Source organism: Mytilus edulis, chromosome 9, assembly GCF_963676685.1.
Source record: "Mytilus edulis chromosome 9, xbMytEdul2.2, whole genome shotgun sequence".
Taxonomy (NCBI): domain Eukaryota; kingdom Metazoa; phylum Mollusca; class Bivalvia; order Mytilida; family Mytilidae; genus Mytilus; species Mytilus edulis.
The window spans coordinates 9,432,542-9,452,986 of NC_092352.1; the positions used below are offsets into that span (position 1 = coordinate 9,432,542).

At 32.2% G+C, this 20,445-nt stretch overlaps 2 protein-coding genes across 6 annotated transcripts in view; one reads left to right on the forward strand and one right to left on the reverse strand.

Moving 5' to 3' along the window:
* The window catches only part of LOC139487605 (caskin-2-like), a 75,740-nt gene extending 65,525 nt beyond the window's left edge, over positions 1–10,215 (reverse strand). The window contains exons 1-4 of one of the 3 annotated variants that reach the window (XM_071272503.1): positions 9,886–10,215; positions 3,839–3,890; positions 1,759–1,856; positions 291–436 (exon numbers count right to left, since the gene is read on the reverse strand). In XM_071272503.1, coding sequence (XP_071128604.1) covers positions 291–436; positions 1,759–1,856; positions 3,839–3,890; positions 9,886–9,982 — 393 coding nt within the window. In that variant the 5' untranslated portion in view covers positions 9,983–10,215. Of the gene's footprint in view, positions 1–290; positions 437–1,758; positions 1,857–3,838; positions 3,891–7,175; positions 7,272–9,885 lie in introns of those variants that run through there. The other 2 variants (XM_071272505.1, XM_071272504.1) reach the window with 2 other exon arrangements.
* A 9,526-nt stretch (positions 10,216–19,741) lies between these two features.
* LOC139489483 (TATA element modulatory factor-like) overlaps positions 19,742–20,445 on the forward strand; it is a 39,935-nt gene continuing 39,231 nt past the window's right edge. For 2 of the 3 annotated variants that reach the window (XM_071275919.1, XM_071275921.1), the window contains exon 1: positions 19,745–19,828. The gene's annotated coding sequence lies outside the window, so the exon portion shown is untranslated. Of the gene's footprint in view, positions 19,829–20,445 lie in introns of all 3 variants that reach the window. The other variant, XM_071275920.1, reaches the window with a different exon arrangement.

Genomic DNA, 20,445 nt, shown 5'->3' on the forward strand with positions numbered 1-20,445 from the left:
TTCCTTTAAGAGCAAAAAATATATATATACTTTAAGATACTCAGTCACAAGATTACGCATACAATTCATAACATGCTTTGAGATTTAGTTAAAGTTTTGATCCTTAACATTGTATTCGTCAAACAAAACTATTGAACAAGTTCAAGATCACTTCATTCATCTCTTAATCATGCTGTCTTATTTATAATTAATCATCATCCTAAATCAATATTGTATTGTATTTCTCATATATAAAGGTGTGTGATGATTAATTTTATGCTATTTTTTTCCAGCAGGTTTTTCAATCTTACCACATCAAAATGTCCGTGTTGACAAGCTAGATGTAAAGGTGTAGCACCATCATACGACTGGTTACTGACTGGTGATCTCCACTGTAACAGCATGTGAACTGGTTCTGCTTTCCCTTGCCAGCAAGCATAGTGAAGAGCTAACATCCCTAGAACATAATAATAGCAAAGCATTTTATTTTATGTATTAAAAACCAAAGAAAAAATGAGCGTTCAAGATTAAAGTTTTGCAAATGATTTGAAATAACTTAAGAATATTAATTAGTTTACCAATTATAAACAGAGAACGGAAACAAAGAAATGTCAAAGAGACAACAACCCGACCAAAGAACAGAAAAACAGGCCAAGGCCACAAAAAGGTCTTCAAAGCAACGAGATAATCACGCACACAGGGGTGGGCTTCAACTGTTTTGGTTGCTCACAGTTCTATAAATAGAATGAAACTATTAGCATCAACCATAGAAGCAGGAAGTTTAGCTAGTTATAAAGTCACATATAACACACTGTTTGATTATGAAAGTACTGTAAATTGAAATATTATTGCATATATTGATTATTGACATTTTTTAATCAAAGTGCTTGTAAGCACTGAACGATAAAGATTGCTTCATGTTATCAGTGGGAAGTAAAATTAAATATTGCATTGGTTGTAGTTGATTTAACAACAATTCTAGACAAAAGATAACTCCAAATTTTTAAAGATGATTTTAACAATGACATCGATCATTCTTTTATTAGAACAGATATTAGATTCCTGCACCTTGCAAAATTTATGTAATTTTCTTGCCATGTGTAGCATCATTTTGTGCCTTGAATAACTGATCATATATAACATTGATAAATATCTGTAAATGTTCATGGATAGGATGTATAGAATGATATGATCAATGCGCTATATTTTGTGTATCAAAAAGGTAGTGATAAGTCTTGGAAAATTAAGATAACAAGTCAGTCCCATAAGGTTTTACCTAAAAATGAATAAAAAGAATAAAATGAATAAAATGATTTCGACTATGGTTAACTTCATACAGCTATATGTTTCTGATATCAGAATGTTCTTTATTATTATGATTCTCAAGGAGTTGCATTATTTGCCTCAATAAAAACTTGCAATTATTTCTGAATTTATAGTAGTTGAGTGCCTTGTTTAATGGAATTCCCTTTTTTATTTGCCTTAAAGATCAATATTTTTGTTAAAAAAAAATTTAAACAAATATTATCACATTTTTTCAAATTTTCAATCAAAATATCTAATAAAGACTAGATGGTTTTACACTAGTCATTTTCTGGGCCCTTCATAGCTTGTTGTTAGGTGTAGCCAAGGCTCCGTGTTGAAGGTCATACCTTGACCTATAATGGTTTACTTTTAAGAGTTGCTACTTGGATGGAGAGTTGTCTCATTGGCACTCATACCAGATCATCCTACAAATGTATATCTATTATCCATTACGCCTACCAGTTGATATCATACCTTTATTGTCAGACAAACCAACGGAGGCTCCTTGCTCTAACAGCATCCCCATCATTTCCAAACTGCCAACTAAGGCGGCTTGATGCAAAGCGGACATTCTAAAAACAAAAATTTATATTTATATAGGTCAAATGAGATCAAGACAATATATTTTTGTAAGAAATCAAATACAGTAAATTAAGAAATTAATGCGAGGTTTTTATTATTGGGGAAAATGGGACAGAGTTATAAACGCAATAATTTAAACTCGCATTTAAGTCTAAAATGACAAAATCGCAATAATTTCTGAATTTACAGTATGTCTTTCGTCTGAACTGGACCTAATTAAAGTTTATCATGACATGTAGGTAACTGTGACCTATTTTTAGTTGAAGATACTTCAGGTGCAGTCATTGTCTAAGTCTTTTAAATAGATCTCTTTATGGCACAAAATGTACATGAACATTAAAACAGATGTGGAATGTTTTCCATGTCACACCTGTTTGAGATCCCATTTTTGTTAATTTTGTTTTATTCCTTTTTTTTTGTTTAGGAGGAGGGCAATCTTTTTACAGTAGTATTGTGTGTTAAAGTGCACTCTTTGTCAGGCCTTTTAAGAGTTGCTTTTTCATTTACAAGTATATTACAAGTGCATGTTATAAACATTCAATTGAATCTACAACTCAACTTTTATAAGTACCTCGAGATAAGTACTGATGTTTTTGATGCTCCAATACAGCATTCTCTAGAAATTGATTATTTTTGTGTTCTGTTTGATGCAAACACATGGTTTAAAACACATAATTGTATAGAATAAAAGTGAACACCAATATCAATTATGGTTTAGAGGAGTGAACTTCGCACATAACTTTACTACTCAGAACTTTTCTTTGACTTAGATCTTTCTCCTACTTCTCAAGCAAATATCAATGCCATATTTTTTTTCCATACAATAAAACTTGGATATTATTCTGTCCTTAAGAAAAACGTGATTATTGAAACACATTTTTATATACCCAGTTTCAAATGCATCTACAAATATTTTAATTTTCCTTAATATTTTTTCTTTTATACATTTTTTCTCTTTTTAAAATGTGACTTCAATAAAAAAATTATTCTTGAATAATTATTCATCAAGTATATTTCAGAAGTTTTCTTTTAAAGACCTTGATGAACAGTATAGTACTTCACAAACTAAATACCATTAATATTTTCATCAATGTGTGAAAAATAATATTGACAATATACTATAAACACATCATATTTACAGAATATCAGTCATACAAATTTTGATAAATATAAGTTGATTTAGATTTTGTGACATACATTTAAATGAAACAAGGCTGAAGTTCTAACATTGAAATTGTCCTTAAAATTTCGAAATGCTTGACATAATTTTGCTCTTAGTTAAACATGCAAAATCTATACAAATTATCTACATTTATTCATTTGGTAAACAGACAAAGTTCAACTAGTGTTGTCTTTCAAGACTGTCTATAACTTATCACATTGGAATGATTTTCAATATAAAGCCCAGCTACATTTTAATGGGACCCCAAAGTATAACTTTCACAATTTGTAACTTAACTCAGGGCAGTTTTAATCTTGACATATGGTATAAATACTTGTCTATTGTTTAAAGCTGTATTATGAATATCAGTGTTGTTTCATGTCTTCTAGGGTTGCTGCCATAGATATAAATGACACATCTATTTTTATAGTATTCATTGTGTTCTTTGCTATACCTTACATTAGTTAATGTTTGCATGAACTTTCTTTATAGAGGGACAAGCAGGTTACCATCTTTTATAAATTCTAATCATCAACATTCATCATTGTACAAAATGTATGTATTAAAGGCCAAAACAAAAAAAGTATACATGTAGAAAAAAGTATACATGTAGGTTTAGTTTTTCCTCCTTCATCTTACTCAATTTATTAATCCTTGACTTTATTAGTTGAAAATCATGAACTGGTTTGCTATTTTCTCACAATTCACTACCAAAAGTGTGGATACAAACATTTGGGTAGGTGTTTTGAGACATATTGATACGGTAAGTTGAGAAACCTGAAGCACAAATATTGTTTATATGGACCTTACCCATCACTATCTTGGTAGTCAATGTTGATTCTTTTACTGGACCCAAGTAACTCTGAAAATAGAAAGTTGGTGTCTTAATTAACATGTACATTGTAAAAGTTCAAAATTCCAATGTTACTGGACCTAAATAATTCTGAAAATAGAAAGTTTGTGTTTTTAGACATGTACATTATACAAGTTCTAAATTCCAATGTTCATGTCATATGATGTAAACATGGTTAATGTCTAGTTTTTGTTCAGAACCCATAACCTATTTATATATACATTTGTATGTACTCTACACTGCGTACAGATTGATGTATAATCTATTAGGAAGTAGCTTACATCTTACATGTTTGTCATTATAAGTCTATAAACACTATCCATATCCATTGAATCAGTGTGCTTTAGTTTTTTTTAAATTTCAAAAGTTTAATAAAATTTGTTTTAGATGATAGATCCCAAATCTTACATGTATATATACATTTGTTACTTTGCTTTCTTCCACTTTGATCAAAAATAGGTAGTAACTTCAACAAAAATAACTGCAAATGATGCACAACTATAGTGTTATGATTTGAAGCAAGTGTGTCATATAGGAAATAAAAGGGACTGCACAGCTAGCAGCAACATTGTTGTCATTTAAACTTAGCAAAATATAAAGCTATCGGATTCACATGTATAGTATAACTCTATTATACTTGTGTAATAATGGTAAAGCTGCAGTATTTTGCCATGAAAACCACAAAAATGTCAGTCATCTGATGAGTCTGATCCCCCGAAAAAAACTGTATGAAGTCTCTGATATTGAGTAAAGTTTCATGTGACTGGCCATGGTATCATCAAGTATGCAATGGGTACTTTTTTAGACAATGTCTGACATTATAAGGATATGTGAAACAGACTTAAGATACCCATAAGCACATATCGTATTCTATTATAGATCTGATACAAACAATTGACTCATCTATAAAACATGTAAAATGTAATATTTAATTAGTGTGGAAGCAAAGGGCTATTATGTGTGTATACCAGTTTCTAAATTATTTACAAAACAATCTGGCAAAGAAAGGAGAATCTTGTGAAGAATTTTAATGGAACCATCAACAAAATGAAGAAATATCTTGTAAGTTATGAGGGAATTCATACTTGAAATCTACTTTGAAACATTCTAAGGCACAATTAACGTCATGTTTCATCAATTAAAAGTTCAAACAATTCGCTAAAAGATGAAAAAGTATGTAATATGATGATTGCATCATATAGAATAGGCACTGCAGATGCAAGGCATAAAATCTTAAAACCAGATGATGTGTGTTATAACATCTGGTGCACCAGTCAGATTAATAGTTAGGTAAATATTACCTTTTTACTGGAATTCACGGAATGGTTAGAATCAATGGAGGCATTTACAGGCTATTATATAATTAATAATAAATATATACATATTTTCTACATTGAAAAACAAAAATTAAATGTCTTTTCTTTTTCTTTAGAAATATTCACTTGCATCTCAAATTCTAGTGCCAATAATCTTATATGAGGGGGAGGGGAGTTGGAATCGGAGGGATCCTAACCCCGAAATCCTGGGCTTAAAAATTTGAAATCCTGAGGTCCCAAATTAAAAAAAATTTAAAATCCTGACATCCTGAAAGGGTCAATCCAGAAATCAAGAGCTTGAAAACACCCGATCCCAAAGTCCCGAAAAAGGTCCTGCCTATATAATATACATGTATTATAAATATATTTGCAAGAATTCCTTAAGGTCCGACACTATCTGTAAGACTATTTTAGATGATGGTGATTTGTTTTTAATCCCACTTTCAAGTTTCAACACTATCATCTATACTCTATATCCCTTGATATAGTTTTTAGCAGCAAAAGTTTTAATTTTCAAAGTGGACAAAGATTTTTTTTCTGATCAAATATGAAAGGTTCTATTCTAGCCTAGATTGTATCTACATATACATTTCTGCTGACTAAACCATCTCAAACACATTGTACAATTACACTTTATATGAGAGTCCGTTGACAACAAGGCTTTTCAACAAAAGAGATGATTTCAGTTTCCAATTTTGAACTTTCCATTTTTTTGTTGACAACATTCGTGCAGCGCCTGCATAAGAAGTATATAACCCCCAGTTGATACAATATTCCAGTGCTTGTATTTCTTATTTTGATTTTCTTAGATAGAGGATTGCTGCTCACAAGGAAGCTATTAAACCTAGAGTTCCAAATGGTGAAGTTGAAATCATCGATTTCTTCATTAGTTTTAAGGACGTCATCACAAGATGGTCAACAGTTATGGAATATCTGTATCACAGATGATAACAGATATGTTCCTAATGTTGTAACCTCTATCCCATCTTTTTTCCTGAATATGTCCTACCAAATTGGACTTATTTCAAAACGGTTTAGTACTAACATAGGCAACACAACCTGTGCCACATTTGGAGCAGGATCTGCTTGACTGCTTACCTTTCCAGAGCACCTGAGATCACCCCCAGTATTCATGGGGTGCGCCTTGCTCAGTCTTTAGTTCTCTATGTTGTGTTTTTTGTACTATTGTTTGTCTGTTTGTCTTTTTTGTTTTTGGCCATGGCATTGTCCAGTCATTTTCAACTTCTGATTTTGAATGTACCTCTAGTATCATTCGCATCTCTTTATCAAGTTTAATTTTACCACCTCACTGGTTGTGGAATAGTATCCATCTCTTTTTTTTCAAGTTTAATTTAATTATCACCTCACTGGTTTTGGTTGAGAACCCATCTCTTTTTCAAGTTTAATTTTACCACCTCACTGGTTGTGGTAGAGTACCCATCTCTTTATCAAGTTTAATTTTACCACCTCTCTGGTTGTGGTATAGTTACCCATCTCAAGGACGGTCTATAAAGCATATAAAATTTTGAATCATTGTAATTTGCTATTTCTGTGCTTGTCACTTGACATTTTATATACTAGAGTAAGAGCAAACACTGGTAGACCAGGAGTCAAAATAATGTGTATCAGTAGTGTGACATGTCTTCCTATGAACTGTTACCTTGTAAAAATGAAACTCTGCAAGCACATTGTAAATCCAGTCCAGTGTATCGGTCCATATTCATATCACATCCACATGTGATGGCCCTGAATATCCTGTTAAATTGACACTGAACAAACACACTCTAATAGATAATATTACAATACCCCCTGTACCATCAAATATAAGTTAGTTTACTCAGTGGTTATAGCATTTTTACTGGTTAAAACAACTGCATATATATCTCAAAGTGATTTTAACAAAACCGTTTCCATATTAAAGCAATCAGATCAAAATATTAATCCTGCAGCAACTTCTTGTAATGTACATGTATCTTACCTTCTTTAAATATTGCTGTAACTATAAACCATGTCATCTTTCTTACAATTAAATATCCGTAGAAAATATCGTAAAGTTCTATAAATCATGTCATCTTTCTCATAATTAAATATCGTTAGAAAATATCATTAGACCTTATACTGCCTAAGTCATTTAGTTTATCAAATATTTGTATTATACAACCTAATTAATGTTTCTACATTTGGACACCCTATCAGCGGACAGATAGTTATGTTAATTTCAGATACCTTTCAATGAAGTAACATGTATATGAAATAGGCCAAACATGTATATTGACTGACAAATAGGAAAATGAAGCTAAAATCCACAAATAACTTGGCCTTTCCCATATACATACATGTACGTGAAAGCATACATGTACATTGTATCTGAATGATAGGATGAACTATATGTTCAAGTGTATCAAAGTTCCTACAATCGTTAAACACAGAATAGATAATTGAAGGAATCTTCGAATTCTTATACCAGATCAAATAAGGACAGCAAACACATGTACATGTATAATTAAATATGTGTAAAAATATAGAAGGCCTAAGCTTTGCCTGGTTAAATTATCTTACTCCCTTTGAATGTTGTACAAAATCTAATCCTAAATGTTGTTGAAATGATGAATACTGTACAACATAAATGCTTGCAATAATTTCTGAATTTACAGTACATGACACTTTGAAAGTTTGGTTAAACTCTTCCCACTGAAAGAATTGGAAACCCAACCCAAGTTTAATGCAGTTTGATTCATAAATTCATTCAAGATATGATTTTATACAACCTTAAGAAGATTTCAATTCACAGAAGGAAAATAATATGTGATACTCTCATAGTGATAAAATTGAGGTTAAAATGAGTATGAAAGGCAGGCAATGTGCTAATGTTAATGGGACTAAAAACATACATTTCCTGTTTGAATTGTCTTACACTTGTCATTTTGGAGTCCTTTAATTATAAGGTGCTGTTCGGATTGTGAGCCAAGGCTCCATGTTGAAGGCCGTGCTTTGACATCTAACAATTTACTTTTTACGAATTGTGACTTGGATGGAGAGAGTTGTCTCATTGACATTCATACCACATCTTCTTATATCTATAGATGTATCTTTACATGTACATTTTTTGTACATACATATGTACATTTGTACATGTATGTCATTGTATTTTGAAGGTGCATTATACATTTATTGATCATTAAAATAAGTTTTTTTAAGTTACATTTGGTTAACTATTTATACCTAAGTATTAAAATTAATACATGTACTTTATGACAACATGCATATATATATATATGTAAATATGACTAATGCAAATAATACATGTATTGTTAATTATAATACAAGTTTGTGAATACATCTTTATTAATGAGATCTTGGAATTATACAAATGCAATAAGAGTTGCTAATACATTTGTAGAAGTAGTTTAGATGCAAATCTGACCAATATGATAGGTCAGTGGGCATAAAAAAGTACTTAAAAGTGAAATTCAAAGATATTTGCATGAGAAACAGTTCTATCACAAAAATCCATGAAAATGAGCTTTGATAGGACTTTAAAACTACTAACCACACTATCATGACTATGTGGTTGTTCAATGTTTGTAGTTGCTTGCCCAAAATAAAAAAATGTGTTGAGGGGCATACTTGATGGTACATGTGTCTGTTAATTTCCTACACAACTTGTCTAGGCTAAGAGTTATCAAGACGTCAATTTGAAATGAGAACAGCAATTAAAGCACTGTTCCTTTATTTTTTGTGTGTTTTACTGTGCAGTAAAAGTATTAAAGGCAATTCATATATCTAATGACATCCTTGTATTCTAAGATCAGGTCACTTATTAGGATCATGCCGATTACAGATTTGCTCACTGTTGAAGGCTGTAGGGTGAGATTTATCTGTAAACTTCTATGTCATTTGGTCTCTGGTTGTCTATTTTTGAAATCATCTTATTTTTATATTTTAAAAAATATAATTTCCTATTTGGGGAATTATATTGCAAACAAGTTATATTATCACATGTTAAATCATCTTCATTTGTTTCAGCCTGATAAAAAAACATAATCAGGTTTGTCATAATCATGAAAACTATCAATTAGAAAAGAGCTCAACTATCAATAGGAAAAGAGTTCAACATATTGTATTAATAATTTGCAATATATTTTTAAGCATTGAAAATGGATTATAAATTTTGATTCTTATATGTCATGTAGGACACAAGTTATAAACATGATAAAAGATGAAACAATTTTTTTTTTAAATACATGTAATCTCAATTATTGTCAAATTAATGCAGTTCTTAAAAAGTTTGTCACCTTGCAATTTTGGTAAGTTTTTTTTGGCTAGTAACTTGTAAATATTTTCCCTGTTTAAATCATTTTTTTACTTTTTTTTTTAAAGTTATACATGTGATATTTTGAGAATACAAACGAAAAAAATATTTCAAAACTTAAAATATATATCAGGCAATCTGGTGACATGCCTAATAAATATTTATTTGAGAAAACATAGACTTTTCTAAATAACTTTAAGAAGAAAATACAATATCACCTGTAATATTACATGATATTGTGTATGATGAAACTGCAATAGATAAGCTCCTTTACATACCTGTAATTCAGGGGAGATAATCAATAGTAATTTGCATGTTTTATGTTATTCGATGTTTCATTTTAAATTAAACCGTACGAATACTTTTTATGACTTACTTGTTTTGCCATGCTTTCCTGCTTTAGCAAGCAGTTTTTGTAAATGAGAAATATCCCTATCTTTAACAGCCTGTAAAAAATCTTGATCTTTACCCATGTTGTTGAGTTGTTGAAAAATGTCACATTTTCACACAGTAAAACATCATTAAAAGTCACATATCCATTTTTTTCTAAGAGAAAAATAATTTCAAATTTAAAGTTAATTACAATTGTTGTTAATTTTATGTATTCCACCGTTATCTAATCATCACATAACATAAACAAATCATTTTGTAGCACCTTTCGTCCTTAGTCATAATTTCACACCTGAGTTGGCAGTGACCTTTTTTTCGGTCTCACTAATTAGCGACAACAAGAATTTTAGCGACAACAAGCGTCAACAAGCGACAAGAAGCGACAACAAGAATTATTTTAGCGACAACAAGCGACAAGAAACTATTTAGCGACAAGAAAACATTTTTGTTTAATTAAAATTAATTATTGCAATTAATATTAAAAGAATATGCAATAGAAAATAATTTTAGCGACAAGAAAGTTAAAATTGATAGAAAAAAATGAAACATTATTTACATAATATTTTATCATCTATAATGAATAACAGCCAGTATTACGTTTAATTATTGTATTATGAGATTACTTTTCCTTGTGTTTTAGAACATATTATTTATCTTATAATTTGTTTTTTAAAACTCTTTTCGTGCAATATGTATTAAGTTCGCAAAATGAATTACTTGTGCATCATTGACCTGAAAATATTGACACAAATTGTGAAATACAAAGAACTGAAATCAAACAAGAGGAAAAGAAAATTGAAATGTGAATGTTTTCATCTTTTTATTTGTTTATTGCCTCATTAAACGATATTTATCATGTTTATGCATATTGATTGAAGATGAAAGGAAATTAATGACAATCTTGAGTTTTCAACAGGTGTTCACTATTTACAATGATTGTATATTCTGGCGCGTGTAATTGTATAGTCTGACGCGTGTACAAAGTTGAAGGTGTTAATTGGATGTTATTGTAGCAATAAAACAGGGGACACGCGACTCGTTAATCTCATGTGATGTTCCACATTGTGTGTACTGTTATTTCCTTAGGGTGAAGCCACATCTAAAACACATGAAAACAGATACATACATTATCTTATACATATTCTTCATATTTAAAAATAAAAAAAGAAGCTCAATCACTTTCTTTTTCACAAATGTTAAATTTCTTCATCTACCAATATACTAATATAAACTTCACAATCTCTTTCTTTCTCACAAATGTTTCATTTCTTCGTCTATCTATATATTTAAACATTTTAATTAGACATATCTGCTCGTATATTTAAAAAAACCATTAAATACAAATTTCTTTATATCTAATAAAAAAAAATGTTTTCTTGTCGCTAAATAGTCTTCTTGTCGCTTGTTGTCGCTAAAATAATTTTTGTTGTCGCTTCTTGTCGCTTGTTGACGCTTATTGTCGCTTGTTGACGCTTGTTGTCGCTAATTAGTGAGACCCCTTTTTTTTAACCTGAATTGCGCATGTGTTGTAAACAATAAGAAGCGCGCGATTTTTCAAAAAGGTCAGAGGGTGTGGTCTTCATGTCTCATCCCATATCACCCCACACAATAAGGGGTTATGTACAGGGAGTCCAATATTTTATTAAACACTCTTTGGTGTCGGTTATGCTATTCTATTCGTTATAACTAAAATTATTTATTTAAAATATCATTGATTTTCAGTGTAGTAAGTATAATAATATTTATATTTTTTTTTTATATTTTTAGGTTTTTATGACTTATGAGGGTGGTAAAGGGTTATTTTCGTGCAATGTGATCACCGTTTTTTTATTTCACGTTCAACGTGTTTTTACTTTTTTATTTGACGTTCAGTCGAGCAAGACGGGTGCCTCGTTCAACGTGTTCAGCTTATTTAATTTTACGTGCATTGTGATTTTCAAGGTCTTATTTTACGTGCTCGGTATTTTTCAAATAAAATTCAAACACTTGGCAGGGATAGTCAAGAAATACTTTTTTAAAAGCCGTAAACCAATTATATCATAAATGTGTATACTAAATCGGGAATATCAAGTAAAACAAAGAGTTAATATATAAAAGAAGACAGTGACTCAGTCACCAAAGGTACAAATAAAAGTATTTATTTTTCGTGCAACGTTCATAACAGAAATTATTTCACGTTCAACGTGAAATTATGTCTTATTTCACGTTTTTTTCGTGCAAGCACCCCCCCTTTACCACCCTCACTTATAAATCACTGAAATGAAAAAAAAAACACAAAGGGGATATTACTTCAGGTGTTAGCACGTGTGAAAATATGGGGTGACTATTTTGGGAAAAGGACAGCAAAAAAGTTGGTAAACGGACTAACAAAAGTCACAGTAATGATGACCGAGTGGAACGCTGAGACTACTATAACACAGTAGTGGATCAAGCCCCCAACACGTGAAACGTATTTTAAATTTTCAAATTTAAACACAAGCAATTGGTATTTCAAAAAGTCTGAATTATAAATAATTAAATAAATAATATATAAATGAATTATTGTTCTTTTGTTGTTTTTTTTTGTCGTATACACTATTTTGTTATAAATTAGGCCGTTAGTTTACTAGTTTAAATTGTTTCACATTTTACATGTCGGGGGGGGGGGGGGGGGGGGGGCTTTAATAGTACTGTATGTGGTTTTTCATTGTTGGAGGCCGTACGGTGGCCTGTAAATAGATCCGATTTATTTAAATTCCAATGGACAGCTGTCTCATTGTAATCATACCATATCTTCCTTTTCGTATTGAGTTCCAGTTTGATTTAGAAATCAAAGGGGGGTAGAGGTAATTTCGAGTTCTGCATGTGCGACCGGTTCAATTTGAAGGCAATATATGATTAAAATACAGATCCTATGTCAGGCTTTGTATTTAAACGAAGCGTTGAACCAGGATATGTATTTTAATTAGCTATGAAATGCAGATTGAGTTCATTATCACAGGTTATGTTCGATATTTCCAGTATTCATAATCCTCACCCTAATCAATCTGTGAAATAATCTCACTACGAATTTTGCTAATGTGCTTTGTCTATATGCCTTTTTGTGCTTCTTTGTTACATTTTTTTATAGTCGGATATTAAGATTATATACAATGTTGACTGCTATACCCCTGTGACTTTTTGACTTATTGTGTCTGTTTGTTTTGTTCACATATCGTTCAAGTGTCAATATAACGGAATTTTATGCAACTGTCATACAAATGAGAGGTTAAGCTAGCTATAAAACCAGCTTGAATCCACCATTTTCTACATAAGAAAAATGACTGTACCCAGTCGGGAATATTACAGTTGTTATCCATTTGTTTGATGTGTTTGGGCTTTTGATTTTGCCATTTGATTCTAAAACTTTCCATTTTGAATTTTCCTCGGAGTTCAGTATTTTTGTGATTTTACTTTTTATTAGTTATTTTTGAGGTATTCCATAAGTCCAGTACTTGGTTTCAGTAGACCTAAAGGCCTTAAAGATTGTCTGGTGGCAGCTGATTTTTTTCTGAAAAGCAGACCCTTCAAGTTTAGTCTTGTAAGGATTGTTGGACAAACGATATCCAAACTTGAAAGCGAACACTAAATACCAAAACTTTTAACATTAACTCTTCTGATATACGAAATATATCTACACCATATTTCGCAATGCTACTTGCAAGACTACCAATACTGTGTATTTTTTTACAGAATAAATGCGGGGGAGTCAGAATAGCCAACTCACAAACGTATGGACGCAAAGAATGTAAGTCAACTCTGCCTTCGAGTTGACATTTAGATTCCATATGGCCACACAAGGCAGATCTCAAGCTAATCAACTAGACATTACCATTGATCTAAACACTGCTTGGTCTAGGGAGGAGAACATTACTCAAAAAAGATTTAGGATAAGAAATTAAAAACGAATTAAACGTCGGCATCAAATGGGATCAATGAAAAACGCGCAGGGCTAACCAACACATTGGCATGGATATGCTAGTTTCGTTTTGGAAACAAATAAATACGCAGCCGTTTTTGGAAATATCACATTTGCTGGAAGCCCTCTGTTCATCTTGGTTTTTTTTTTTGTAAATAAGAGACGTGTTGCGAATAAATCAATACTAGTATAAAATGAGAGGTTTATCCCATTTCAATTGTCCACGCCCTAAGTTTTTTCCTTAAATATGATTGCCAAGAAAAAAAGGAAAAATATTTGGAATTTAAAAAAAATGTATTTAAAAAATATATTCAGTAAGTAAGTAAATAGTTTATAATAGAATACATCATCATACACAATATAGCATTAATAAAGGCAACAATATAGTATTCCGCTGTTAAAATGTAATAAATTGATAGAGAGAAAACAAATCCAGGTTACAAACTAAAACCAAAAGAAACACATCTACTTTTAGGAGAAAACAATCGAACTGAAGTGCAACAAAAACAAATGCCAGCATACATAGAAACGGAAGATTAGTTATAACTAATGGGATTATCATCTTGAAATATAAAGATTATTTATTTATTTGAAAACAACTCCCTTATTCTTGACTTGGAAAAAAAATGGGTCGAACCTGGTTTTATGGCTAGCCAAACCTCACGCTTATATTGCAATGTTAAAAAATATCGCTTAAATGACAAAACTACGTGACAAGAAAACAGTACAAACAAAAATAAGAACATTCAGCACAGAGAAACGCAAAAATAAATAATATAAATTATGGATGGAGAGTTGTCTCATGCATTGTCACCCATACCACATATTGTTATATATAAAGACAATTTCAAATGAGCTGCTTTTGAGAAATGTTGTTTAACTGTACGATTACATTGACAGATTCCACAGGTTGCGATAGACCAAACTCCACCCGAAGAAGAAATCATTCAACACGCCCATGAATGAAGATGTCAGCCCTGAGAACGAGTAACATGCAATGCCAGTCTGGTAGAAAAAGGGGATAACATACATGCGAGAATACCATGACCTTTATTTGAAAATTGACGTCATTCTGCTCTGTAGTGTGTCTTTTAAAAGACTGAGTATATCTCCAAATTGAAACGATATTCACGGGCTTGTATTTCCTATATGATGATACCAATGAAGTTGAAAGCATCCCTTCGTAAATTTAAAGGACGCCATCACGAGTTGGTTGACCGTTATGGAATATCCGTTTCCCAGATGATAGCGGATATGTTCCTAATGTCTTACCTACAATAGCCAGGGCGATGTCAGTTTATTTTAGACTTATGACTTCAAATGTACCTCTGATAACTTTCATCTCTTTCAAGAAGTCAGATTTAAAACAAAAAAAGCCTGGTATCCTTCATCTTTTGATGCGACAGCGAAAATTATCAAAATTAAATTAAATTTCCTGATGAACCCAAATATGCTGCTTATGACTGAGAAAGTAATTAGAGATGCGTTTACCGTGGTTTCACAAAGGTATACCAAAGATAACAATATGTGGAAGAATAATATATTTACCTAAACAAATAAGATTTCTCTATCCTGGGTAATAGAGTAACCCAGAGAAAATGCCTGCCATGGAAGCTCTGGACAACATTAGAGAAGAAGATGGTCATTGATATATAGTTTGGAAGTAGATCTTGACTTGCTATCGGAGCATCATGATTACCACAATGAGTTGTAACTGGTAAGTTAGAAAAATATACACAAGATCCTCAAATCCAATCAACTCTTGAGGTTGAAACGTCAAATTGACAAGAATACAATACCTGTATTCTGAACCGAAGCTAAAAAAAAGTGTTTTAGTACTTTTCCTTAAGGACTTAGCCCAAAACTATATGCCATTAACACCGTAGGTCTGAAATCAAAAGCGTGAAAAGGTGCAAAACAAAATGTGCTCTAGAATGAGATTAAACGATGCTATTGAATAGATTTATGCGACCAAAGGTACCTGTACCTTCTAGACGTGTCTTCTGAAAATTACACTTTTCTTGTGAGGGGAAATTTAGACGATCAGATATATATATTATATCATACTTCCATGGATATTCTAACCATGAGTTTTTTTATTTATATGATCTTCGAGGTTTCCTTTAAAAACAACATTGATGACTCGTATGAAGAGAAGCATTTTTGGGTAGACATCAACCGCGCATGCACATTAGACATGATGAAGTTGGTGATCCAAACTTTGATCACATATATCTTCATTCTATACAATCCCGTAAAAAGGTAATGAATTGATTAATATTTTATCGACGTAGATTTACGCAACCACATGTACAAACAACTACAAGATACATAACATATATATATATTATAAGGATGACTTTTTTTTTTGTTGACTTGTAGCAGAGCCCTATCTTTTTGGGTTTTTGTCATGGCATTATCGAGTTTTTTTTCGACTAATGAAGAGCTTTATCACTGTTGTATCTTTCGCGTCTCTTTTTTGATAGAATAAAATGTTAATGTTGTGCTTTCGGAGCACACATTTGACATCCATCTTGTAAAATTCATTTCCGTCGACTGTCCATAGTTTTGAAGGAATTCGTGATTGGAAAAACAATGGAAAGACACCATTGACTGTTACACATTTATCAAATTTGGGCAGTATTAGCCAACCATATTTGGAGTAGATATGTAGGATTGTTAAAATGAGTTCACTGATTGATTACTGGTAATCAGGATGCGATAAGACCACTATGCTGAACAGTATCTCTTTTGATTTAGTTTGATGGGCTGAGACTTTTTGTATGTGTTTGAAAACGCATTGCATCATTCTATATATACCAACTCCTGAAGAAAGATTTTGACAAAACGTTCTCGAAAGACAGCGTTGGTCTCATCTCCATCCAGGACAAATATCTTACTGGATTTAGTGAACAGTATACCACTACCAATGCAGCCCAATGGCATATAATCCCACTTAGAACTAAGATAAAGACAAAGATATATTTGATCCACGCGAACTAGATATGTGTTGGGAAAATATTATTTTGTTTCATGAAAACAAAACACGGGTGATGATAACTATGTTCGTCGACTCGACGACACACAAATTAAAACAATGTCGATCCGCTATATCGCTCACAAGACAAATTCAAACATCCCTGACAGACCATTCGGGAAAACAGCAATTTTATTTTACTCTTCTAACAAGTTATCAAGAATATAGATGATACTTATCGAGATCCTGTAGCAATATCTCCTGGAAAAGTTTGGTCAACTGTGCGATTGATGTTCGAACAAAATGGGTTTGCCACCATTGATTTTACTGGCCCAAAATCAAATGTAAAGTAAAGAGGCAAAAAGTTTACCTCTACAAAGTATAAGATAACTAGAGTATTTGTTCTCAATTATTTCAAAAATAGTTTAAAGTCAAACAAAACATTCAAGTGAGCAAGCAACTATCAAACCGTACAGATCTAATTTGATAAACTCGAGACCTTACCAATTTGTTTTAAACCTATCCTTGAAACGCAAATGGAAGCTGCTTCTTAAATCACCAGAACATGAACGATATTCCAATAACGCTGTCAGCTGTATCACCACTCCAGAACTCGCCGATCCTCTATATATCCATTGAAGAATTGCAAGCATTTACATTGTACATCGATCGAATTAGTATCTCAAAAAAGAGGGACGAAAGATACCAGAGGGACAGTCAAACTCTTAAATCGAAAATAAACTGACAACGCCGGGCTAAAAATGAAAGAAGACAAACAGATAAACAATAGAACACATGACACAACAAAGAAAACTAAAAAATAAGCAACACGAACTCCACCAAAAACTAGGGGTGATCTAAGGTCCTCCGGAAGGGTATGCAGATCCATGCTACACATGTGGCACCCGTCGTGTTGCTTATGTTATAACAAATCCGGTAAAAAGTCTAATTCGGTAGGTCACATTCATGAAAGGGAAGGGGATTGTAGTTACGACGTAAGGAACATATCCGATATCATTTGTGAAACGGTTATTCCATAACGGTCAACCAACTCGTGATGGCGTCCGTAAAATTTACAAAGGGATGATTTCAACTTCGCCATTTGGAACTCTTGGTTTAATAGCTTCCTTGTGAGCAGCAACCCTCTATCAAGAAAATCATGATAGGAAATGCAAGCAAGGGAATATCGTATCAATTGGGAGATATATACCCCGTATACAGGTGCTGCTGGAATGTTGCTACTTAGAAATGGAAAATTCACAATTGGAAAGCTGAAATCATCTCTTTTGTCGTAAAGTTTTGTTTTCAACCGACCCTCATTGTCAATTTGTAGATGAAAGTAAAGATATGAGGCCGACTTAACTGTATCTGGTGTATGCTTTATCTATAGTTCGATTGAATAGATGCGTTCAACATAGTGTAAGTCACCAAGCTTTGAATTATTTAGCGAAAGAACGTCATTTATATAGCGGAAAGTAGAGTCAAAGGATATTGCTAACTTCTTATCTTTCTTCCTAAGAAGTTCCTGTATGAATTCAGTCTCATAATAATAAAGAAACAAGTCGGCAAGAAAGGTGCACAATTGGTTCCCATTTGAATGCCGACAGTCTGTTGAAAAATACGTCCTCCGAACGTAACACATATGTTGTCAATAAATAAATCAAGCATCTTGATAATGTCAGTTTCAGAATATTTTTTTGTTTGAATCAGAGTGATACTCTACACAGTTGGATTTATCCCTCCCTAAGACAAGATACTTGTATCTACGCTGGCCATTTTTTTTTATGAAACAATGCAATACCATGCAACTCCTTCAATTTAGTTTAGAATGTGGAATACTTGTGTAAAATGTAGAAAAGTCAAAAGCCGTTTTAATACTATTGCAAGATGAAAGAGAGTTAGATTGTATGTACTCTAAAAGATCTTTGGAATTTTTAAGGATCCACATATGATTCACGCCACCTCAAGTTGAGCATGGCTCCAAATACAAACCACCTTTTTGAACTGAAGTCAGGAGAATACAACGTTTTACTATTTTGGAATTCAGCAGTCCGTAACATTTGATGGGGATGCTAGCTTCTTTTAAATAGATGGTACACATGGATCGATCGGATTGTGTGAACTCATTCAGTGTTAAGAAATGCCCTGATTTAGATGTGAATGAGCCTAAAGATTTAATCAATTACGTGGATCAGATAAATCTTAGTCTCGGTCAAAGAAAAAAACTTGACAACATTTCAAAAGACAAACAACAGTACGCAAAAACACAACATATACATCTAACTAAATACTGGGCAACACGATGGGGTATCTAGTTAAAAAGATGTGTCCGAGATCCCGATTTCCAACCAATGTGGATAAAAATGAAACATATACAGGTCTATAACTTATTTAAATACATTGTATTAAATATCTCTGACTGAATGTATTTTCAATGTTAAACACAGAAACATAGAAAGGTAGAATCTTGCACGGGCAACATTAGTTACAATGTTGATGTACGTACACCTAACCTAGCAAGACTTCGTAAGGGAGTAATTTCCCCTTTAAAATCATGACAAAAACTGATCTCCAGGCTACAATATTCCAGAGACATACAAGGGAACGATTATTTAACTTAAAAAAGAGGTATGTTTTTTTCCTAAAAAAAAATTTTGATCCCAAATTTGATGAAGAAAAAATAGCAGATGACAAAAAATATTCTGAAATCATAATCCAGATTTTTTTTATACCTAATATAGTGTTAAATTAAAAGATTGTTTGATTTGCAAGAGAACAAAAATTCTGTGTCAGACAAAAAACTATATTCCCCTCCTAGAAGTGAAATGGTTGTTCCCTGATACTTGAACCAGTAAATCGATATCAGGTCTGATATTTCAAAATATTTTAGACATCCCTGTACATCCGGATTAAAAAACCGGAAGTTCCGGAAAAGTTCTGAATTTAGTCTACTTAGGCGAAAAACGTCAGCATCAACAAAACTTTGAAGATATCCTGTAAATAGAAATGATAAATGTTAGTTCATTTACAAGTGATACAATTCACATTTAAGTTCTGCTTTATATTGTCATTGAGGTAGTTGTGTTCTCATGAAATATGGTGTATATAGTGTGAAGAGGCATTTGTATACACACAACATACAATTTGCCTGTCATGCCTATGTGTACACATTTGTCCATGTCTGTTTCATTGAACTTTAGATAGTAATCAGCAAAATAATCTAGGCCAACCTCCTGACAAAAGTGATACCAGTACTTTGGAGCTAAGGTTCCACTTAGAAAGACAATAAAGCAATCACTATGCCTGTTTACAAATCACATACAGTGGAGTCCCCGGTGTCGGCGCGGCCCGTGACATCGCGCATTAGCTGATTTCGTCATGTCAACACAGTAACACATACAAAATCGTTCTTGTTATTGTTTTAGCCTTCCGAAGGGATAAAAAAGAATAAAATTGATAAGTTCAAGAATTAATTAATAACTGCAATCCCGTGATTTACCATATTTGGCCAATTTCCATTAAAAAAATTACATCATCAGATTATTTTTGTTTTATTTCAGTCAAATTAATATCAGATTGAAATATTTTTTGCTCTGCATCCATGGAAGTGTGTTTGGTACAAACTCAGCTAT